The sequence below is a fragment of the Dendrobates tinctorius genome, unplaced genomic scaffold (genome assembly GCF_039654945.1).
Source record: "Dendrobates tinctorius isolate UK_male_01 unplaced genomic scaffold, ASM3965494v1 ptg000171l, whole genome shotgun sequence".
In the NCBI taxonomy this organism is placed as follows: domain Eukaryota; kingdom Metazoa; phylum Chordata; class Amphibia; order Anura; family Dendrobatidae; genus Dendrobates; species Dendrobates tinctorius.
Window position 1 is genome coordinate 19,144,241 of NW_027361838.1, and position 25,603 is coordinate 19,169,843.

Genomic DNA, 25,603 nt, shown 5'->3' on the forward strand with positions numbered 1-25,603 from the left:
CTTTCTATCTTGGGAATGACCCATTGAAGGTATAACTGAAAGAGTTTTTCCACCACGAAAGCTAGTGTATGGCCTTACTTACTGATAGGTTAAGATCTGATTGTGGGAAAAATAATCTATAATGAGCTTATTGTGCTCAACACAATCAAAAGCCCTGGAATAATATAGGCATATGTACCTCTTCTTCTGATACCTTCTCATCCTTTCTATGATCCACCTCAGTTTTACAATGTGATCATGGGTCCCTCTGCCCTCATGGAATCTAACTTGTGCATCAGGAAGTTCTCTATCATGGTTGTTGTTCAAGTAATTACTTCTTAATTATCTTTAGAAGCACCTTGCTGGAATGAGGGATCAGGACGTTTGTTCTATATTTGGCAGAGTCCCTTGCATCGCCTTTCTTCAGGAGTGGGATGAACTCTGATCTTTTCTAATGTTTTGGCCATGTGCCTGTCCACCAGATTTTCTGATATAGTGCTGTCAATACATCGTTGAGGACTGGTTTGAGGAGCTCTGCAGGGATGCAATCAATGCTAGGTGCCTTGTTCTTTGGCAGCTGCATCACTACCCAATCCTCCTTAGTTTCCATGAGGTCTTGTTCTAGTTCTGCTAAGTCCCGCTCTCCTCGTGATGCTCAGTGTTGGCGCTGGCATATAGTTTCTCTGTTTATCCATGTCTGTTGGATGACCTGTTGGTCGCTAAATTCTTTCTCATCGCTGTCTTCGATGGTTATTTGAAGTACTAGGATAGGCTTCTTCACTTGTTTCACCGTGGGTTTTCTTATAGTTTTTAATGAAGTTTATACATAAGCCATTCAGGAAGTTGAAAGTGGTGAAATTCAGCAATGATTTACCATTTAGCTCACCAATAACTAGCTGTCATCATCTGAAGTTAAGTTTGATTTATTAGTATTTTTCATATATAGGGGACAAAGGATCTTTCATTTTAAAAACTATTACCTGAAAGATTGCTTTTCTTTCTCCCATTGCCATTGAACATATATGGCCAGTTAGAAGTAATGTAACAGTCCGTATGCGCTTAAAAGTGTATGGCACGATATTTGTAATGGTCGTTCACAAGGTGATCATTTATTCAATAATTATAATCATAATTATTAATAATATAAATAATTATTTAACCACAAAGCTACTTTTATCTAATGTGTAAAGCCATCTCAAGGATTAATGGAGTTCCCGTGATTGGACCCCCCCCCCATCGTCGATAACGTTGTTCACGAACCTTAGCAATTTGACGTAACATTGTAAAATAGGAATACTTATAGTTTAGTGTCAATAAAGTTCAATATTTTTCACCAATCTAGAGAAAATGTGTGCACTTAGCCATCAGCTTGGATTTTAGACTTGTATTTAGGGTCTCTTTTCTGTCCAACAGCTTATCCGACATAAATAAGGAACCACACTTTTTGTACTTCATTTATAAAGTCTTATCAAGGCCAATTAAAAAGATTTAAACTGGTAGCACTGTCATTATTTAATTCCGTGTATAAGAAAATAAGGTTTGTATTAATAAACTGTTAAGCGTCGGATTCCTGCAGCTGTACAGCGGGAATCCAGAGCCATACATCCAGCGGTCTCCCATTCTTTTCCAACCGCTCAGGGACCTGCACAGCAATCTCGGCGATCCAGGAACCCTGCTCAGACCAGCTCTCTGGGTCTGGATGTTGCTGCCACCTCTGGACCAGAATTGGTAGCGCAACCTGCTTTGCAGGAAACCACTCCAGAGGCTGTCCTCTCGCCGCACTACTGGGCATGCCCACGAGACGATCTCCCAGTGGAGATCGGGGGTCACGTGCTCAGGTCCTTGTCCTGATCTGATTGGCCCATCTCAGAGGTCTGGAAGGTCCCGGAAGCGCATGGCTATAAAAGGCCCGAATGGGCGCTCGCCCATGTGCTAGTATAGACTATACTTGCTATGTGTGAATGGTGATGGATGTATGATTCTGGTGACTGACTAATTATGAAACCCCTTCCCTCTGATATTACGCATGTGGATAGGGAATTAGAGTTATAGTCAGCGCCAGTCAGTGGCAAGCCATACGCCACAGTGCACACCGCACCGCTACACTAGCGTCTGATAGTGTGTTGCCTCACGGCACTGTCGTACAGCGGCAGTAGTTACCGCCGCGCTGCAGTTAGCAGCACTTACTGGCGTCCGCGGTAGCGACGCCGCATGCACGATGGGTCAAGTCGGACACCGACCTCTGCCTTGGGCCGTGTCCTGTGACCACATACCGTGTGTGCATGCCAGCTGAGACCTGTGATGTTATCAGGCTCGGCGTTTATGCTTTATTTGTACTAAAGCGCCTCTGTGAGGTTAACAGAGTCCGCTCTGCGCATCTCGGGTGACGTTTAACCCGAGCGCAGTATACCGCCATATAGCGAATCTGCCATTACTCAGCAGCGGTTGTTACACCTACTGCACGGTGGACCCCGGGCAGCGAACGCACTTCCTGTTATTTATATTTAGTGCGTTCCGCCGTCCCTAGCATAAACAACCAAGTAATCACATTTCAGGTTGCATTTTCCAAGTGCAATTCTATATATTAAAACTGAGGTTTGCTTGATATACTGTAGGTAACAAGGACAGTTTCTATGTGCCATGGTTTCCACTGATGAGTCCGATAATATATATATATTATATATATATAAATATATCCGTAGTATTTGGACAATATTAATAGTTTGTGGAACTATTGTCCTCCCATTGAAATGTAATTTATGCTAAATATGTTTTTTTTCAGATATTTTCTGTCTGATAAAGTTATCAGTAAGGTATCTCTGGGAAACACCCCTATATGTTGCGCAATGTACTATAAGTCCATTTTTTACATATTTGTAATCTAAGTATTATGACTAATTATCTCACAATAGTCACATATGCCACTGAAAGTGTTTCAACACGTTTTTATTTTACAGGTCTATTTTGAAGTGATTGCATTTGATCAACACGGATACATAGCAATAGATGAAGTGAAAGTCCTAAGACATCCTTGTGGTGAGTTATGTTTGTATTACTATTGAGATCTTGACAATATACATTAAAATCGCATTAAAATGGGTTGAGCAACTCTTGAGGCCTTTTGTTTCACAACGACTATTTCCGAGAGGAATAATAATGTCTTCTATCATGAAAAAGCCATATAATTCCCGCTAACAGATAGGTATAACCAACAAACGAAAGGTAGAGTTGAGTTTGTATTGATGAATACAATAAATGATGATGTTAAAATCACAAATGCAGAACACTACAGTTGAATTATTCCATTAGAGCTGGTATCACCAAGGTATTCTTTTATTCCAGCATGTGAATAATCTTTTGTAAATTAGCATTAGTGAAGGCTTCAGTTTTGTCCTGATAAACATTCAGCATTTGTTCCTTGCCCTTTGTTGGGCTCAGATGACTTGCATCCTCTTAAGGCTGCGTTCACACGTGGCGTCTTTTTCGCGTTTCCGCGGCGGTTTTAACCGTGAAAACGAAAAAAATAAGCATCCCATGCATTCCTATGGGATTCCGCAATTCTGTGCTAATGCTGCGGTTTTTACCGCGGCGGAATTGCTTCTCGGTAAAAAACTCAGCATGCTCAGTAATTTCGCGGAGTCGCGGCGATCCCGCACCCATAGGAATGCATTGTTCTGCTTACTTTCCGCATGTGGCTGTGCACACCATGCGAAAAGTAAGCAGAACATTTGTGGATGGTACCCACGGTCCAGAGGAGAGGAGACTGTCCTCCGGGCTTTGGGTGCCATATCCCTGTAAAAAATAGAATTTAAAATAAAAAATATTGTTATTCTCACCTTCCGACGTCCCGCGCAGCCTTCCCACCTCTCTCCACGCTCCCGGTCCCAGTAAGCCTTTGCGAGCGATGACGTACGTTCTCGCGGGATCGCGAAGTCTCGCGGTCATTCGTGCGACGTTATCGCGAATGACCGCGAGAGGTCGCGATCCCGCGAGAACAGACGTCATCGCGGTAATTGTCGCAAAGGATTACTGGGACCGGGAACGTGGAGAGAGACGGGAAGGCTGCGCGGGATGTCGGAAGGTGAGAATAACAATATTTTTTTTATTATTTTTTTACATTCTATCTTTTACTATTGATGTCGCATAGGCGGCCTCAATAGTAAAAAGTTGGTCACACTCGTCAAACACTATGTTTGACGAGTGTGACCAACCTGTCAATCTGTTCTCCAAGTGTTAATCGGTGTAAATGCTGAATAGACACTTGAGAATATGTCCAAAGCAAGACTTCTAAGTAACAGTTACCGTAACACAAAACAGCATTGTATATTCATATTATAGTTCAGAAGCGTTATCTTAATACACAGTATAGCGGGGTCCAGACATGTGTGATAACTATAACTGCATAGGTCTTCCCCTGCAATACTGCATAGGCACTTCCCCCGCAATACTGCATAGGCACTTCCCCCGCAATTCTGCATAGGCACTTCCCCTCAACACTGCATAGGCACTTCCCCCGCAACACTGCATAGGCACTTCCCTCGCAACACTGCATAGGCACTTCCCCCCGCAACACTGCATAGGCACTTCCCCCGCAACACTGCATAGGCACTTCCCCCGCAATACTGCATAGGCACTTCCCCCGCAATATGCATAGGCACTTCTCCTCAATTCTGCATAGGCACTTCCCCCGCAATACTGCATAACCACTTCCCCACAATACTGCATAGGCACTTCCCTCGCAATACTACATAAGCACGTCCCCCACAATTCTGCATAGACACTTCCCCTCAACACTGCATTGGCACTTCCCCCGCAATACTGCATAGGCACTTCCCCCGCAATACTGATTAGGAACTTCCCCCGCAATACTGCATAGGCACTTCCCCTCAACACTACATAGGCACTTCCCCTCAACACTGCATAGGCACTTCCCCCGCAATACTGCATAAGCGCTTCCCCACAATACTGCATAGGCACTTCCCCCGCAACACTGCATAGGCACTTCCCCCGCAACACTGCATAGGCACTTCCCCCGCAATACTGCATAGGCACTTCCCCTCAATACTGCATAGGCACTTCCCCTCAATTCTGCATAGGCACTTCCCCCGTAATACTGCATAAGCACTTCCCCACAATACTGCATAGGCACTTCCCCTCAACACTGCATAGGCACTTCCCCCGCAATACTGCATAAGCGCTTCCCCACAATACTGCATAGGCACTTCCCCTCAACACTGCATAGGCACTTCCCCCACAATACTGCATAGGCACTTTCCCCGCAATACTGCATAGGCACTTCCCCACAATACTGCATAGGCACTTCCCCTCAACACTGCATAGGCACTTCCCCCACAATACTGCATAAGCGCTTCCCACAATACTGCATAGGCACTTCCCCCGCAACACTGCATAGGCACTTCCCCCGCAACACTGCATAGGCACTTCCCCTCAATACTGCATAGGCACTTCCCCTCAATTCTGCATAGGCACTTCCCCCGCAATACTGCATAAGCACTTCCCCACAATACTGCATAGGCAACTGCATAGGCACTTCCCCCGCAATACTGCATTGGCACTTCCCCCGCAATACTGCATTGGCACTTCCCCCGCAATACTGTATAGGCACTTCCCCTCAATACTGCATAGGCACTTCCCCTCAACACTGCATAGGCACTTCCCCCGCAATACTGCATAAGCGCTTCCCCACAATACTGCATAGGCACTTCCCCTCAACACTGCATAGGCACTTCCCCCGCAATACTGCATAAGCGCTTCCCCACAATACTGCATAGGCACTTCCCCTCAATACTGCATAGGCACTTCCCACGCAATACTGCATATGCATTTGTAGAGATCTGATGTCCCAGTCATGAGGCATTGGGACATATCAGTGGACTTGAAGTGCTTGTTCCAAATGCATTGATATGCCCTCGTGCATTTCCAGCTTGATTTACTAATGAATTTTTCACTACTTTTCTCAAAAGTAGCAAATCAGATCAGGTATCATACACCCCAAAATAAATAATAAATCATTGGTAGATCTGGATGTTCACAATAATAAGATAACTACAGAAAAAAGGGGAGGTAATAACCACAGATAGATAAATATAGCATCAAAATATATAATTTTATTAATACACCAAAAACAATAAAATTTAAATAATTAAAACTATAGGGGGATAAAACAAGAAAATACAAGAAACAGATATCAAAAATGGGTATTATATAAATAATGGTGTTGTGTTCGCAAAAGTAATGGTCTGTATATGAAGGATATAGCAAAAGTGTATAGTTTAGAGAGATAGATAGATAGAGAGATAGATAGAGAAATATACCAAATGAATGAATAAATAGTTAGTACAGTCTAAATACACTGCATATACAAAAAACAGACATACAATGAAAGAGATCAACACATGAGTAAGAACTCCAAAAGCAGTATTTATTAATTCACTTGGTATATTTAGCTATATATATTTATACTGTACACTTTTGACATATCCTTCATACACAGACCATTATTTTTGAGAACCCAACACCATTATTTATATAATATCAATTTCTGATATGTTTTTCTTGTACTTAGTATTTTGCCCAACATATTTTTAATGAATTCAGTATTATTGATTTTGGTGTACCAATAAAATTATATATTTTATGATATATTTACCATATCTATCTGTGGTTATTCCCCCTTTTTGTGTAGTCAGATATCAGTTTTGCTGGAGGACAAGTATGCAGCCATGCTTCTACTTCCATATATAAAGTGCACTGACAAACTGGTATCAGATAATTCACATATTCTGAATTTGACATAGATTTTGGCACAGATTCTACGTCCAAATCAGCATCAAATCCGACTTCACTGTAAATTGAAGTGGTTTATACAACCCCATTTAGATGTAACAGGATTGAATCCTCACTTCCAGACATCATTGTTGAAAGGAACCTAATGTTTACATGAAGATATAGAGGTAATCAGCAGGTAAATAGTGTTTATATCATCTTAGGTAGTTAAACTGGAACAGACTATAGACTAAAATAAAGTTATATTCTCCCTGCAGCTGCTCCCTTCCAGTCATCGGGCGGTGCAGGAGCTGTTATACTCCCCATTCAGTACACAGTGAGCACATGTTCTCATAGGTGGTGCCGCTGTCCGTCAAGGTGCAGGGGAAGTGATAGCAGTGCACTTGTGTATTGATCTGTGACTGTTACTGCCCCCTGCACATCACCGATAATTGGAAGTGAGCAGCTGCAGTGAGAATATAAGTTCATTTTCTCTCAGCAGCTGCTTTTCCAGTTACACAGCCTAACATAATATAGACTCTATTTACTATCAGATTACCACTGTGTCTGCAGGTATGTGGGTAACAGGTTCCCTTTAAAAACGACAGTGCAATCATCCTTTACTTTTTCTGATTGGTAATTCATGTAAATACCAACTAAACTTGCATTTACACCGAATGATAATCGTAAACAAGCGTTCTTAAAAGCACTCATCATTCTTTGCTGGTGCATCGACCTGTGTAACCAGGACTCGCTTTGCTGAAAACCATGGTGAAAACCGTGGCAGCCTATACACATGGTCCGATCTGTTCCAGATTGCTCATAGTTTACTCCTGTCTGGCTGTGTAAACAGATTGTTAAATATCCGCCGAGCGATAATGGTTTAAGCTGGAGTCACAAATAGCGACTCACCAGCGATCCTGACAACGATATCAACGCGTCAGGATCGCTGGCACAGCGACGCCAAGCATTAGTTACCAGTGCGCTGATGCAGGGAGCTGGTAACTAACGTACACATCGGGTATCCAAGGGACGTGCGTCACTTAGATACCTGATGTGTACGTTAGTTACCACCTGCCTGCATCAGCGCGCTGGTAACTAACGTACACATCGGGTATCCAAGGGACACACGTCCCTTGGATACCCGATGTGTACGTTAGTTACCAGCTGATCGCTGGTCTCCCGCTTGTCACACGCAGTGATGCGTGCTGGCCAGCGGGAGACCAGTGATGGAAGAAATGTCCAGCGGTTTCAAAGAGCGATCAGCGATACCGGCAGGGGGGCCGGTCGCTGATCTCTGTCACACACAGCGATCTCGCTGGTGAGATCGATGTTGTGTCACAAAACTTGTGACTCAGCAGCGATCTCGCTAGCGAGATTGCTATGTGTGACGGGGCCCTTACCCTTCATCAGTCGTATCATAGTGAGGGACATGATAACAAATTATCGTTCTCATTGCCTTATCTTGTGCTTTGTTTGCATTTTACACAACACAACTTCTTTTGTGTCCGGTCATATGGACTAGATGTAGAGGCTTTTCCATTGGTTTACTGTTGTGGCGTTAATGTGCTATATACTTTTTTTTTTTTCAGCGAAAACACCTCATTTTATACGGGTAAAGAATGAGGATGTTAATGCAGGGAAGTTTGCAACATTCACGTGTGTGGCAAATGGAAAGGCAACCCCAAGCGACAGGCTTTGGCTGCAGGTAATTTTTTCCGTTTAGTTTTACAAACTCCATTAAAGTAGGAAATATCCTGTGCCAGGTTAATACTGTATATGGAAGAAAAAAAAATGAATTATTGTGGTTGATGTTTTATTTGATGCTGATGACTTATGTTTTAATATGTCAGTGAAGTAATTCACAGAAAAATACCCCAAATATAAAACGTGAAGTTTATTAGATATGTAAAAAATTAACCAATAAGTATGTCAAGAAAAATATACCACAAATCTAAAAGGTATCAAATGCAATAAAATTGCACATAGCAATAATACAGAGGAAATATAGAAAAAGGAGTGTGAATAAAACACCAAAACATGAAAAATAATAGTAAATAAAGAGGACACCACAAACAGGGCCCTATAGAGTCCCTACTGTCCCATCATTACTGACACCTACCTAACGGCCGAGGATGGCACCCTGAAGGATAGACAACATATGGTGTCCCCACTCCTTTTAGGCACTCCCTATAAATCCCTATTGCACCCTATCCCATCAAAGAAGGTACTATATAAATAATAGTAAATCGCTTATCTACTGTATGAGGTAAAATATTATTGTGGTAGCTACTCTAAATGGAAAATAAGGTGAGCACTAATATACCTACAGGGAATTGGTCAGCAGGTTTTTGCTATGTATACCAATGTGTCACAAACTAGGCTGTGTTTTTCGGTTTCAATACACGACAATTGGCCCCGTGCATCCTAGTCCAACCACATCCCCAGACCACTGGTTAGCAGCTTTCTGTCATTATATATTGTGAACAGTCAGAAAAATACTACGCAATCAAATGAGCTTATTCCATCTGTGATCACATACAATAAATAGGTCAGAGAAATACTCATTTACCTCAACAAGTTTCTCCTTCATTAATGTGGAGGTTCTTCAGGAGAATATGTCAGGGGAAAGGGAAGTCCAAAAGGAAGGCAGTTAGTTATTCACATGAACCCCAAGATAGAGAACATTGGGGCACTCAAATCAGTCGCACCAACCTGGACGCTGCAGGCTAGACTCGGTGGGTAAACTATACAGATTAATACATGAAAGTAAAACAAATATTAGTTTATTGTGGTTGTTGGGCTTTTCTGGTAGTGACCACTTGTGTTTTTATTTGGCCACTGAGGTACAACAAAGCAAGGGAAGCTCATAGTTTTAAGGGATCATGAAGCCACACACTTCTTTAAAACCTTTGTTCTGCATGATAGACATATATACGTGGCAGGTCACAGCTAACAAGCGTTCCACACCGAAAAGTGCTTGCTGTGTTATATAAGTGGTCTCGGCATCTTATAAGGCAGCAGTCAGAACCAGCTCCTTCATTGCTGCTGTCATATCTCTTAAATGCTACTGTCAATCATCTTCAGGGCATCCAATTGAGCACCAAGTGCCCCTAACCCTCACCTCCCCTGATGTGATGCAGCTGGACTTCATATGAGACCATGATTTGTTCTGTATCCTGCAATACTGCAGATTGGAATCACAAGTTCAAGTCCCCTATGGGGACAAAAATAGAATGTAGAGTTAAGAAAAAAAATAATAATTGAAATAAAAAAAACAAAATATAGTGTAGAAAAACAGACAAATTTGGTACTGTTACGTCTGTAAAATTCTGACCTATAAAATTATAAAAATCTTTAACCTATATGGTAAACATTGTAAAGAAAAAAAAAAATCAAAATGCCACATTTCCGAGATCGTTGTGTGTGACGGGGGTTTAACATTGCACTATAATAGTCCATCAACCTAACATCTGCTTATTGCTGATTATTGTGTGATATATTGTGTAATGCAAATAATATATCTAATTCCATATAACTATACAGTAGATTGTGTCATGTTCCTACACTCTTACATCTTGCCTTCCACCTTCCCAAGCTTTGGATTTAATTGTCCTTTTTAACATGACATATTTGAATATTGCATGAAATAATGACCACCTATGCCATGTAATCATTAGAATCACCCATATGTAGTTATCCTGCCATTGTATCGGTAATATTCTATAGGTTTCTTCCTAGTGTTTGGCTTTATCCAAGGAGATTATAACAAAGAAATATAATAATTAAATCAATATTATCCCAACACACAAAACACAACAGCTGTCCTTTATATAAATCTTAGACACTTACCTTACATTGACCTCATACCTTAATTAATGTAATGCCAGCCCCAGCCAGTCCTATTGATTTCAACTGTGCTCACCTTTTAGGTTTATCTCCTCCTAATGTGTACATTTGTCATCCCACAACACTGCCAAATCTCATTATGTCAAATGCTTCTGTCTGTCATGTGTGTGCTTTAGGGCCCCGTCACACATAGCGAAGCACCAGCGATCCCGACAATGATATGACCTTGTCAGGATCGCTGGTGTGTCGCTACATGATCGCTGGTGAGCTGTCCAATAGGCAGCTTCACCAGCAATCAGCACCAGTGACACGCGGTAACAAGCGACGCACGTCACTTAGTTACCCACTGTGTACCTTAGTTACCAGCGCGCTGGTGCCAGGGAGCTGGTAATCAAGGTACACATCGGGTTTCTAAGTGGCGCGCGGCACTTAGAAACCCGATGTGTACCTTGGTTACCAGCTCCCTGCACCAGCGCACTGGTAACTAAGGTACACATCGGGTTTCTAAGCGCTCTGTTTACCTTAGTTACCAGCGCCAGCTCGCTGATCGCTGGTCTCCCGCCTGTCACACGCAGCGATGCGTGCTGGCCAGCGGGAGATCAGCGATCAAAAAAATGTCCTGGCCATTAGGCCTATTTAAAACATTCATTTATTTATTTTATTACGATTTTTTTTAAATTATTTTTTTTACATTCTCTTAGCCATTAAAGATTAAAAAAATAAACAGCACCCGTATGACACATAGATGGCCCCTTGTGCAGTTCTTTCTTCTACGAACCCATTGATTCGAATGGGCGAGTTTGATCTATGACTTGGATCAACAACCAACATGTTTTTTTTTTTTTTTTCATACAATCAGTCTGGAAAAAAATACGAACATGTGAACATTCCCACAGACTATGAATGCTATGCGTACCATCCATTAAAAACACAGACAGGACGCAGCAGACATCTGATTGAGGCCTACGTTTTATTTGCGCTCCTCAGAGTGTCGCCACATATTGTGTCTTGTTTAAAGTTCACTTATAATCACAGATATGTGAACAGCATCACGGGCTATAATGGGTAAGTTCTACACATAAAAATCACAGGAAGAATACATATCAGAAAAATGGATCTCTGAATGATACCTTACAAATTCATTGTAGTTTTTTGTCGCAGTGTGTGAAATGTTGCTTACGGCATGGGCAACTCACTAGCAACAGCATTAAGGTAGTTGTGCACTACTAGGACAACCGGTTCTTGAACTAAATGTTTGGCCCCAATAAAATAATAAAGCCTATACTCACCTTCCTTGCCAGCGTCGTTCCAGCGGTGTCAGCATTTGTGGTCCCGGAGCCCTGGAGCGGTGGAATGACATGTGGTGCCTGGCGCCCAGTCAGCGCTGGCATCACTGTCTCCGCCAGATTAAGCATGAACAGGAAGTCTGGGCTGCAGCTGGTCTCTGACTTACTCTTCATGTTCAATTTGTTCAAAGGTGGAGACAGTGACGCGAGCAAAGTGACGTAGTTCCACTGCACTAGGACTCCTGGACCACGAGTGCTGACACAGCTGGAACAGTGCCGACACGGCAGGTGAGTATAGGTTTTTTAATTTATCGAGGCCAAATATTTAGTTCAGGAAGAGTTGTCCTACTAGTGAGCAACCCCTTTTAATCATTATCTCGTGCTGCCTTCTTCCCTATTATGAGGAGTGTGCATGTACTAAAAAAACTTGATTGTGTGCAATCAGAAATATAGGGTAGAAGAGGGGCATATCGAAAAGATTATGACCACAGGTCAGACAATACTGGTTAATTGTCTTTTACCATGGAGACATGTAATCTCTCTAGATTTAAGATTTTGAGGCAGTATAAATTTTGGAATGATTTTCCATTTTAGATGGATTATTAAGAGTAATATAAAACTTGGGTACCCACCCCACCCTATGGAAAGCCTAGAATGACTGTCCAGTCATGGAACTAAACTGTCACTTTAGGGAAGCCCAACAATATGTAAATAGCTTTATATATATATATATATATATATATATATATATATATTAATATATGGTGTATCTACGTATATCAGAAGCTAGTTTCACAGATTGTTCTGCGATGAATAAACATATTGTAAAGTAGTGGTATTAGCGATGCAGAGTGTGATGCAAATCCAATGTTCTCATTAGCTGATACACTAAAAAATAAACTTGCAACCAAATAAATGTGACGATGGCACTAATGAAAGCATGTTTATGATTAACAGATGTAGCCCATCTGCTTAGATTTTCTTTGTCACATCTGCTGACAGCACAAGCTAGCACTAAAATGGGCATAATATTTCTTCAGTATTGACTCACTAAACAAGGAAAATAATTATAATGCATATGTTGATAGAGGTGTTATATCTCACTTGTAGTGTGCAAAAATGCCATGTGCAAAAAAAAAAGAGCGGGTATTAGCTGAGGCTTGTCACCATGGAAAATCCACTGCAGCATTCTGTTTGCGTAAGATCATACAATATCATTGGCGAGCCAAAAAGTAATTAATAAAAGTTGAAGAGGATTACATGTCAGTTTATTTTGCCTTCTACTTTTGAAAGCATCTTTAGTCAACTTTTGTTAAATTGTCAGCATCCTTAATAGGATTCTTCTTTCCATCAGACTGTATGTTGCCTGTCATAAAGTGTCAAAACAAAAAAGATATAGAAATATTTTCATCTCGCAATCATAGTGATGCATAGAACATTGCTTGACAATCGTTTTGATGCTATGTAATCAGCCTCTCCTTGGTTTTGTAGAGAAAAGTCTCCCATCTGGTAAATTAAAGGAACCGGGAATTAAGGTTGTAGTAACGTGTTGTAGTAACGTGTAACCTATGACTTATGTCTCAAAGCTGAAATGCATAAAATTGGTAAATACCTATTTGTGCATAGTCAGCTATTCACATGCACCTCGAAAAAATGCCAAGCCAGCCTGTTTGGTACTTTTCAGCACACCTAGAGACGTCCATATGTGGAACCTCTTCGTTCCCAGTTGAGTCTCATTTTAGAGAGGTATGGGTCTCCATCTATCTGACATATAGGACATATGCTGTGATTGAGCCATAATGTCTGAGATGGAAATAGCACTTTAAACTGATATCTTGAGGCCTCACAATAGTGTGAGATCTTGAGTTTGAACCATTTAGAGGCATACGCCTTATTAAAGTAGTCATATTCAAGAGATTTTAGATTTCATTTTTTCAGATGAATTGAAGTTGACGTAGACGTAGGTCTGAGACTGTTGACGTTCTTGATGACAATGTTGATAAATTGCAGACTTTAGGCAGATCGTTCTCTGCTTCGCACTGTGACCTGAGCCTTGGCCTATCCATGTGTCGTTTGTCATGAATACATTTCCAGGTATTCTAATGACTGCACCCAAAAGCAACCAAATAAATCCAACACAGCAGGCTGACTTTTCCACAGATATCTGTTTTCGGTCGGCATCTGTCCTGCTTTTTCATGTCACAAGCAGTTGGCAGGAATTGGTCTAAAGCTGCTGCTATGGGCATCTAGAATCTGTTTTGTATGGCTGGGTATTAATTGGCTTCCCAGGAAACTTGGCCTTATTATATGGCATAATCCGATTGTTAGAAGAGTGTGTGCGCTGAATATGTCAGTGCTATGTCAGTAATAGAAAACGTATTCATCTGGAATAAAGAGGTCGTTTGGATACACTTTGCCAATTAAAATAATTATTGGTAAATCACTATATTGATTTTGTCAATAAAAGAATGACAACGTGTGATCAAAGAAAATTGGCAACAATGGAATAATTGTGAAAAAATGATTTCACATACCGGTATACAGTATTGTCATTCAAAGATACCAGAATACAAAAATCTACACCTGCACAGATGAAAACCATAATCTCACATTAAGGAAAAGAGGGAAGGAGAATTTAGCATTAGGTTTCCTCCTTTCCAGAAATATCTAAAAGCATAGTATATATGGCACATATCAAATAGCAACCAAATTTGCATGTGGGGGAATCCATAAACAAATCCCAATACAGCAAGGTCTACCAGAATATGGCAGATCGATCTTGGTGTGTGGCCACAAATTTAATTACGGTAAGTGATGAATTAGGTGCACATATAAATAAATATGTATATTATACACTCTGTGTGCACAATTATTATACAAGTGAGTATTTGGACCATATCTTAAATTTTATGCAAATTTTCCCACGCCAACCTGTATAAACTTGAATGCTTATTGGATAAAACAGATCAAATGATGTGTACTTGTGTAATAAAGAAAGATGTGACCTAGGTATGCAACACCCTTTACCAAGGTGTGCAAAATTATTAGACAGTTTGTTTTGCCCAGGTAAAATGGGTCAAAAAGATATTTAACTGCATCTAAAAATGCTAACATACTGGAATGTGATCAGAGAACCATGAACATTTTTGTTGCAAATAATCAACAGGGTTGCAAAAAATGTGTTGAGAAAAAAGATGCACATTAGCTGCCAAAGATTTAAGAATCAAACGTGAAGTGACCAGGAAACCATTATCCTCTAGTGCTGTTATATTCCAGAACTGCAACATCCCTGGAGACCCCAGAAGTACAAGGTGTTCAGTAGAGTTGAGCAAATATCTTCGGTTCGCCGCTTATTCGGTAAGTTATTTTGCTTGCCGAATAAGCTACAGCGGAAACCCGGCTTCCTGGATCGCACCTGTGTGTTGTGCTCTCCATGCCTGTGCTATGACTGTGACACAGCCGAGAAACATGCAGCTGCGACGGCGATCCAGGAAGCTGGGTTACCATTGTAGCTTATTCGGCAAGCTCTATAGCTTGCCGAATAAGCGGGGAGCTGAAGATATTCGCTCAACTCTAGGGTTCAGTGCTCAGAGACATGGCCGAGGTAAGGAAGGCTGAAACCCAGCTACCACTGAGTGAGACAAAGAAGTTGAAACATCAAAACTTGGCTAGGAATAAATTGAAGACAGTTTTTTCAAAGGTTCTATGAACTGATAAGATAAGTCATTCTTGGTAGACCTGATGGACCCTTGGCTTCATCAGTAATGGGCATAGACCTCCACTTAGACTCAGGTGCCAGCAAGGTGAAGGTGGGGTATTTCGGTATGCAAGAATTATTAAAATTTAGCTAGTAGGACCTTTTTCAGGTTGAACATTGACTGAAAATCGGCTCCAAAACCTACTGCCATTTTCAGAAGACATTTTCTTCAAGCAGTGGTACAGAAAAAAGTCTGTATCTTTCAAGAAACCAAAACTTATGCAGAACAAGGCTCCTTTGCATGCATTGAGATCTCCATTGCTTTTCCTAGTGTAGGGATTCGCTCTGGTAGGCAATAGCTGGGCGGCAGTAACGAGGCAACACACGGTCATAAAGTCCAATTTCAGAGGTTTTAATGTCACTCAGTAACCAGCAGCTTAACAAAACAGAAGGCAAAGCAAACACATACTCCAGTTCGGAGAACCACTGGTCCCAGACTCACCCCTTGCACGGGATGGGCGTAACTAAGCGGCTGCCAGGTCCTGCGGCATCCGCCAGGTGCCATTCCCGGGGTTCTTCCAAGTCTTGCTGCGACAGTCCTGCAGCCCGGGAATCCTATATACAAGTTCCAGGCTGAGTCCACACAAGTTCTTGTAGCTTCCAGAAACACACTCACTGTGGCAATCACCAACCTCCATTACATAGGGCCTAACCCCTCCCACCAGTGAGGTAGACATCACATGGGCTGATCACGTGACCCTGACATCATCGCAGGTCCCGTCTTTAAGGAAAAACCCAGCCAAACATTCTGCTAGGAGAAACATATCTTCCATCCAGTAAAACACCCTTTACTGTACCACATACCTCCCCCCTATGTTCAACCCTAGAGGGGTGGACACATGACATACAGTGAACTCTGGACAGGGCATCTGCATTCCCCTGTAGTTTGCCTGCGCGATGTTCTACTGAAAATTTAAAGTTTTGCAGGGACAGGAACCACCTGGTGACTCGGGCATTCCTCTCCTTAGCTTGACTCATCCATGTAAGAGGGGAATGATCTCCCCAGCAAATAGTAGCGCAACAATTCCAGTTCCCACTTGATGGCCAGGCACTCTCTCTCCACAATACTGTACCGGGTTTAAGCAGGGGTAAGTTTCCGGCTTAGGAAGCTAACAGGATGCTCTTCCCTGTTAACTTCCTGAGACAGCACGGCAACGAGGCCTATCAGAGGCATCAGTCTGCACCACAAACTCTTTTTTGAAATTTGGAGTGATCAGGACTGGTGTACCACACAGTACCCCTTTTAATTTTGTAAACTGATCACTCCAGTGGATCATCACAGATTTTTTCCCTTTTAAACAATCTGTTAAAGGCGCGGACAGGGTTGCAAAGTTGGGAATGAATCGCCTGTAATATCCGGCCAAACCCAAAAAGTCTTTACCTGCTTTGTTGTGAGGGGACGGGGCCAGTTCTGAATTGCCTCGACCTTGTTCACTTGGGGCTTGAGAACTCCCCTCCCAATGACATAACCCAAGTACCGTGCTTCCTCCAACCCTATGAAACACTTCTTTGGGTTGGCAGTTAGCCCTGCTTGTCGCAGGGAGTCTACCACTGCCTGTACTTTTGCTAAGTGGCTTTCCCAATCGGTGCTGAACACAATATCATCTAGATAGGCTGAGGCATAGCGGCGATGGGGACGGAGAACAATATCCATTAACCGCTGGAACGTTGCTGTAGTGCCATTCAACCCATAGGGTTACACCTTTTACTGTTTCAGCCCTTCAGTTGTTATTTACGCCGTCTTTCTCTTCGCCGCCTCTGTTATTTTTACCTGCCAATAACCTTTTGTATGGTCCATTGTTTTAAAATACCTGTGCTTGCCCAAAGCACTCTATCAACTCGTCAACCCGGGGCATGGGGTAGGCGTCAAATTTTGAAATATCATTGAGTTTTCTAAAATCATCACAGAATCTTAGAGACCCATCAGGCTTGGGTATTAGAACTATTGGGCTGGCCCACTCACTCTGAGACTCTTCTATGACCCCTAACTGTAGTATCATTTTTACCTCTTCCGAGATGGCTTGTCGCCGGGCCTCAGGCACTTGATATGGCTTTAGTCGGACCTTGGCCTGTGGCTCTGTGACAATGTCATGTTGGATTACGGAGGTGCGGCCAGGGAGCTCCGAAAAAACATTTGTATTTCGGCTGATGAACTCCCGGACCTCCTGAACCTGTTTAGGAGACAAAGTATCTGCAATTTTGACCGCAGGTTGGGCTTCTCCTGCCTCTCCCCGAGGTAACGGAGCCTGTTCCACCTGAAACGCTGGCAGCGGACTATCCCCACCAAGGTGCTCTCTATCTTTCCAGGGTTTAAGCAAATAAATATGGTAAACCTGTTCTGGCTTTCTCCGTCCTGTTTGGTGTACCTTGTAGTCTACTGGCCCCACCTTCTCCATGATCTCGTAGGGTCCCTGCCACGTTGCGAGAAATTTGCTATCTACGGTAGGCACAAGCACCAAAACCCGATCCCCAGGGCTAAAGGTTCTTACCCGAGCCTCCCGGTTATAGACCCGACTCTGTGACCATTGTGCTGCCTCCATATGTTCCCGGACCAAAGGTAGGACTGTCTCCATTCTCTCTTGCATTTTGGCAACATGTTCTATCACACTTTTGTGGGGAGTAGGTTGGTTCTCCCAGGCCTCTTTGGCTATATCTAGTAAGCCCCGTGGATGTCTGCCGTACAATAGTTCAAAGGGCGAGAACCCCGTAGATGCCTGAGGTACCTCCCGCACTGCAAATAACAAATATGGCAATAACAGATCCCAGTCCTTCCCATCTTTGGAAACTGCCTTTTTTAACATGCTCTTCAGTGTCTTATTGAATCTTTCTACCAGACCATTTGTTTGGGGATGATAGACCGAGGTACACAACTGTTTAACATTTAACAACCGGCAGAGTTCCTTCATAATTTTTGACATAAAGGGGGTTCCCTGGTCTGTTAAAATCTCTTGTGGAATTCCCACCCGGGAAAACATACCCATGAGTTCCTTTGCTATAAGCTTAGCTGATGTGTGGCGCAGAGGAATGGCCTCAGGATATCGGGTAGCATAGTCTAGAACTACAAGAATGTGTTGGTGTCCCCTTGCCGACTTATTGAGAGGCCCCACCAGGTCCATGGCCACTCTCTCGAAGGGTACCTCTATAATTGGCAAAGGCACCAAAGGGCTCTGAAAGTGAGGCTGGGGACTGGTTACCTGGCATACTAGACAGGAGCTACAGTACCGTTTAACTTCTTCATGAACCCCTGGCCAGTAAAATCGCTGCAGAATTCGGTCGAGGGTCTTCTTTTGGCCCAAATGCCCCCCAAGTACATGCGCATGCGCTAAATCCATTACCAGCCTGCGATATGTCTGAGGTACCAGTAACTGCTCTACCATTTCCCCACGTATTTTCTCCACTCGGTACAACAAATCCTGATTCAACTCAAAGCGTGGAAACACCGTATCTGCCCCAGGTTGTTGGGGTTCCCCATTGACAAACAGCACATTTTCTCTGGCCCGGGCTAAAGTAAGGTCTCGGAGTTGCGCTGTACCAAAATTGTCACCTGATACATTCAAGTCTGACAACTCAGGTCCCGGCGGCAAGTCTTCCACCTCTCCAGCCAATCCTTCTAGGGGTGAATTCTCCCCTTCCTCCACCGAAGGAAAGGTTATTTCAACCACCAGCACATCTTCCTCCGGGCCACCAGGTTCATGCCCCCCTTCTGGAGAATGTAACCTGGTTGCCTCTGGTACCGGCAGTTGCTCAGTGGATGGTACCACAGACAGCCACAGCACAGAAAACGGAAAGTCTCTTCCAATTATCACTTCATAATGTAAATTAGTCACCACCCCCACCTCGTGGCACTGCCTCCCTGCTGGCGTGCTGATTACGACAAGTGTGGTGGGATAGTCTTTTAAGTCTCCATGTATACACAACACCCCAATTTTCCGACCCGTATACTCGCTGGTGTGTATCCAGCTGGCTCGTACCAGGGCTACAAGACTCCCTGAGTCCAATGGGGCCACAGCCGGGGTGCCCTCCACTTCCACCCGACACAAATGTTCCATATTAGGGCCTTTCGGGGTGCCCATTGCACACATTGGTTCGGCATAGTGGGACTGGCGGTAACCAAAATTGGTGTCCATGGGCTCAGTCAGGTGGGGGCAATGAGCTCTCATATGACCTGGTTCCTGGCACCGCCAGCAGATTATGGGGCTCCTTACTTCCCCGGATAAGTCCGGAGCAGCCTTCCTGGGCTCTGCTCGCCGAACCAGGGGCGGGGACTTAGGGAACCTTCCTGTTACCTTTTGGGGGGGTCCCTCCCTGTAACTCCTTGGTAGCCCCATACCTTTCTATGAGGTCTATCATCTGCATGGCATTAGTAGGGGATGCCTGACCGACCCATGTCTGGAGGGAGTGGGGCAAAGTCCTCCAAAATCTATCAGTCACAAAGAGGTCCAGTATGGTCGTGGGGGACAACACTTCAGGCTGCAACCACTTTTGTAACAGGTGCCAAAGATCGTAATACTGGGACCGGGCTGGCTTGGAGGGGGTAAACTCCCACTGGTGTACCCGCTGGGCCCGCACTAACACATTTACCCCAAGGCGTGCCGGTATCTCACCCTTGACGACCGTGTAGTCCGCCCTTTGCTCTGGGAGTAGGTCGAGATACGTTTTCAATGGTCCTGGGGTCAGAAACGGAGCGACGACACCTGCCCAATGGTCCCGGGGGAGCTTCTCTCTCTCAGCGACTCCTTCGAACGTCTCCAGATACACCTCCACATCGTCCGATTCTTCCATTTTAGGAATTGCTGTACAAACCGCTTTCCGAATATCATGGATTCCCCGGTCAACACCTTTTGCTTGCGCTGTTGTGATATGCTGTATCAACAGCTGATTGGTTTCCTGCTGCTGCTGCATAGCCTGCTGCTACATAGCCTGCTGTCGCATGGCCTCCTATTGCTGCTGCCGCATGGCCTCTGAGTGTTTTTACCGTGGCCTCCATTTCTGGAAAGTTCCCCACCTGGATCTCTGCCACTCGTTTCACCCAAGACATAGGCTGGGGTACCGATCAAAAACAAAAACAGCCTGGCCTCACTGCCTCTGCCCGCATTCAGTCCACCAATTGTAGGGATTCGCTCTGGTAGGCAATAGCTGGGCGGCAGTAACGAGGCAACACACAGGCATAAAGTCCAATTTCAGAGGTTTTAATGTCACTCAGTAACCAGCAGCTTAACAAAACAGAAGGCAAAGCAAACACATACTCCAGTTCGGAGAACCACTGGTCCCAGACTCACCCCTTGCACGGGACTGGCGTAACTAAGCGGCTGCCAGGTCCTGCGGCATCCGCCAGGTACCATTCCCGGGGTTCTTCCGAGTCTTGCTGCGACAGTCCTGCAGCCCGGGAATCCTATATACAAGTTCCAGGCTGAGTCCACACAAGTTCTTGTAGCTTCCAGAAACACACTCACTGTGGCAATCACCAACCTCCATTACATAGGGCCTAACCCCTCCCACCAGTGAGGTAGACATCACATGGGCTGATCACGTGACCCTGACATCATCGCAGGTCCCGTCTTTAAGGAAAAACCCGGCCAAACATTAATCTGCTAGGAGAAACATATCTTCCATCCAGTAAAACACCCTTTACTGTACCACACTAGCCAGTAAAGGCCTTAAACATGAAAGAATAATGCCTTATTCACCTAATTTCTGTCGATAACTTGTGCGTCCCTGTAAGGTGAAGGAAAACAGTACACCTCTCTGAATAGTGTCTGGAAGTCTGTCGTTAGTACTGCCCAATAAGTTGATCGTCGACATATTAAGAAGAATAAACTGGCAGACTCCATGGATGGAAGTCTCATGACTTATTGAAAAGAAGGGGGGATATATATATATATATATATATATATATACACTCACTGGCCACTATATTAGGTACACCATGCTAGTAAGGGGTTGGACCCCCTTTTGCCTTCAGAACTGCCTCAATTCTTCGTGGCAGAGATTCAACAAGGTGCTGGAAGCATTCCTCAGAGATTTTGGACCATATTGACATGATGGCATCACACAGTTGGCGCAGATTTGTCGGCTGCACATCCCTGATGCGAATCTCCCGTTCCACCACATCCCAAAGATGCTCTATTGGATTGAGATCTGGTGACTGAGGAGGCCATTTGAGTACAGTGAACTCATTGTCATGTTCAAGAAACCAATCTGAGATGATTCGAGCTTTATGACATGGCGCATTATCCTGCTGAAAGTAGCCATCAGATGTTGGGTACATTGTGGTCATAAAGGGATGGACATGGTCAGCAACAATACTCAGGTAGGCTGTTGCGTTGCAACGATGCTCAATTGGTACCAAGGGGCCCAAAGAGTGCCAAGAAAAAATTCCCCACACCATGACACCACCACCACCAGCCTGAACCGTTGATACAAGGCAGGATGGATCCATGCTTTCATATTGTTTACGCCAAATTCTGACCCTACCATCCGAATGTCGCAGCAGAAATCGAGACTCATCAGACCAGGCAACGTTTTTCCAATCTTCTACTGTCCAATTTCGATGAGCTTGTGCAAATTGTAGCCTCAGTTTCCTGTTCTTAGCTGAGAGGAGTGGTACCCAGTGTGGTCTTCTGCTGCTGTAGCCCATCTGCCTCAAAGTTCGACGCACTGTGCGTTCAGAGATGCTCTTCTGCCTACCTTGGTTGTAACGGGTGGCAATTTGAGTCACTGTTGCCTTTCTATCAGCTCGAACCAGTATGCCCATTCTCCTCTGACCTCTGGCATCAACAAGGCATTTCCGGCCACAGAACTGCCGCTCACTGGATTTTTTTTCTTTTTCGGACCATTCTCTGTAAACCCTAGAGATGGTTGTGCGTGAAAATCCCAGTAGATCAGCAGTTTCTGAAATACTCAGACCAGCCCTTCTGGCACCAACAATCATGCCACGTTCAAAGGCACTCAAATCACCTTTCTTCCCCATACTGATGCTCGGTTTGAACTGCAGGAGATTGTCTTGACCATGTCTACATGCCTAAATGCACTGAGTTGCCGCCATGTGATTGGCTGATTAGAAATTAAGTCTTAACACACAGTTGGACAGGTGTACCTAATAAAGTGGCCAGTGAGTGTATATATCAGTGACCCATATAGCCCCCCTTCTTTTCATATATATATGTGTGTTTATATATATATATATATATATATATTTAAATAAATATATATATATATATATATATATATACAGTGATGTGCAAATTAATTGGGACAAAGCATTTTTTTAAGTGAAATTGTAAGTTGGTTACCAGTCAGTGATTCAAACCAGTTCTAACTGCTTTGAACAGGCACTCACACCTGTTCAAAGCAGTTAAAACTGGTTTGAATCACTGACTGGTAACCAACTTACGATTTTACTTAAAAAAATGCTTTGTCCCAATTAATTTGCACAGCACTGTATATATATATTTATATTAAATGTCAGGTATGTATTTTTGCACATTTTAAGTTACTTGGTTATTACTCTTATTTTAAAAGATGAAAATAAACCACTGAGATGGGAATAGGTATTTTTTTTAATTTCACTCACTTTTACTTTCTTAAATTCAGGTTTATTAACCTTTTAGCTTGACTGACAGCTCTGTGGTACAAGAAAATTTACTCCAGTCAATAACTATAGTAACATTTTTATTGTCAGAAACGCTGCCAATTATGCAGTATTTTCTGGCAGGTGTAGCTACTTCCCATCTCTTCCCGGCTCCTCCTAGTTCTGCCTATTTTGGAAGCCCTACTGCAAACTGACTTGAAAATGGCAAAAGTCTCCAAATTTTTGCACAACTAAATGTAAAAAGATTACGGATTATTCAAATTTTTTTGGGAAAAAAACACTTTGATGTATTAGTTCCAAAGTGTTGTATTGCCAAACCAAACCCTTCCTGGTGGGTCAGTACATGTGTCAGACGTCAGAATTCATTTTAATACTCGATATGTTATTTTCCATATTTAAAGTATCCCATATATGAAGTCATTTGGAGAAAAATTTCTTACTTTACATACTTTATAGCGGGTTAAGTAAATTTTGCTGTGCAAGTTATTGTGTAGGCTTAAAGCATTATATTCTATTAATTTATGAAGCCTGCTCTGGAATGAGGTTATTTTCATGCAAATTAGACTTACAGCTACTTTTGTGCAATGTGCTAACTCCTAAGATCTTAACACATGAGTAGTAATTTGCTAGAAAAAATACTTATTATGCAGTTTCAGCAATAGTTGTAGCAATGATCAGACTCATCATTTAAATAAATTGAAGCTCCAGAAGCAGCATTTCAATAAGTAAATCAATCTTAGCACACTGAACCAGCAACCCATCAGCTTCACGACTGCTGGTTTATGGGAAGTCCAGGTCAATTGTCTGTTACTGTCCACCTCGCTAGATTAAGGATCTTTTCACTTTGCTATTACCCTGCATTACCTCACTTAGAAAGTGACTGTTTCTTAAATTATTACTTAGTTCATGCCACTGAAACATTTAATTATGTCATCTGTTCTCAGAAGTAATTTTGTATAATACATTGTATTGGAATCATGCTGTAATTTAATGTCTTGGCCGAATGCCTCCTTGGAGTTTAGCTTGCCATTTTGAAAATTGCAAATATTAAAAGATCAAATTCTCCCAGTTGCAGAGATATAAGTAAAAGCTGGTTATCAATTGTAATTGTAGAGGATTAAGTTTAGGGAAATATGGCAAGTTCTTAAGTCATAATCTCAATAGTGGTTTGAAAATGGAATTTCAGTTTACAGAATGCCTGAAGAATCATCATCTAAGACCATAACTTGTTAGCATCAGATCTGTCATTTCAGACCCTAATACAACATGTTTTTTTTTGTCATGATAATGGTTTAGTGAGGATTATTTTCCACTTTAACTAAAAAAAAAATTTAGGTCCTACGGTAGGATTTCTCTACCTGATCAGCTTGAAGAATGAAGATGGTGAACTACAGTAGGAGCACAGGTGCCTGTCCAGGAGGCCTAGTAGTAGCTGTACATTGCCAGTGTCTATCTTTACACTAAGTACATAAAAATGCTGAAGAAGAAGTCATGTAAATAGTGACATTTATTTGGCTAAAAAGGAGTAAAGTGATTGCTGAACTCAGTGATTGGCTGCACTGGTCACATGCACTGAATTTGGGAGTTGACCATATCAGTCAGTAAACCAACATCGGAGCAGCAGCAGAAAGGGATAGCTGGACTTGGGGAGGGGGCACACTGCCTCTGTTATTTTCAACATATGCAACACAATGGGGAGAAGAAATATCATGGAATTGTCTAATGCCACCAACTGTTCTTGCTGTTAGCAGCCCCTACGGTGACTTCTACACAAATTCACAGGTTTTCTAATGAAGAAATCTTGTCTCCTCTGAAGTTGAACGTTTCTATATATTATAAAACGTCACTCTCCTGTTAGAGAGCTTATGTTTTCTCAGGTTGTTGTCACGATTAGGGGGTATTTTTATTTGTATTACATGAGAATACTAATACATAATCAATCCCATGTACATTGATATATTACATGTTTAAAATTGGATATATTTAGGTTGATGAATATGGAAACTCCTAAACATTAAAATTGCAACACCAAGAAGGAAAGGTTGTGAACTTATGGAAATCACAAATGATATACAAATGATGAAAAAATGGAAACAAATTTTTCAAAATATCTTGATTTATGCAGTATCAAGTGTGAGCGCCAGCCACAGAAATACATGCACTTGCATGAATTGGCTGCTACTGAATGCACTTGGTCCGAGATCATCAAGATCCGCTGCTAGCAGCTCCCTTTGCAATAGCCAGCCAATGATGTCCTGTTGTGCTCAACTTCGGACAACTTCAGGGACTCTGCAGACAATGGGAGCTTGTTTCGGCCGTGTAAGCAGCTCACAGTAGCATGAGTAACATGCAGCC

General features: G+C 42.8%; 1 protein-coding gene across 5 annotated transcripts in view; it reads left to right on the top strand.

Moving 5' to 3' along the window:
- The window catches only part of PTPRM (protein tyrosine phosphatase receptor type M), a 929,698-nt gene that overhangs the window by 330,153 nt on the left and 573,942 nt on the right, over positions 1–25,603 (top strand). For all 5 annotated transcript variants that reach the window (XM_073550942.1, XM_073550938.1, XM_073550940.1 and 2 more), the window contains exons 4-5: positions 2,937–3,015; positions 8,358–8,473. In XM_073550942.1, coding sequence (XP_073407043.1) covers positions 2,937–3,015; positions 8,358–8,473 — 195 coding nt within the window. The remainder of the gene's footprint in view (positions 1–2,936; positions 3,016–8,357; positions 8,474–25,603) is intronic.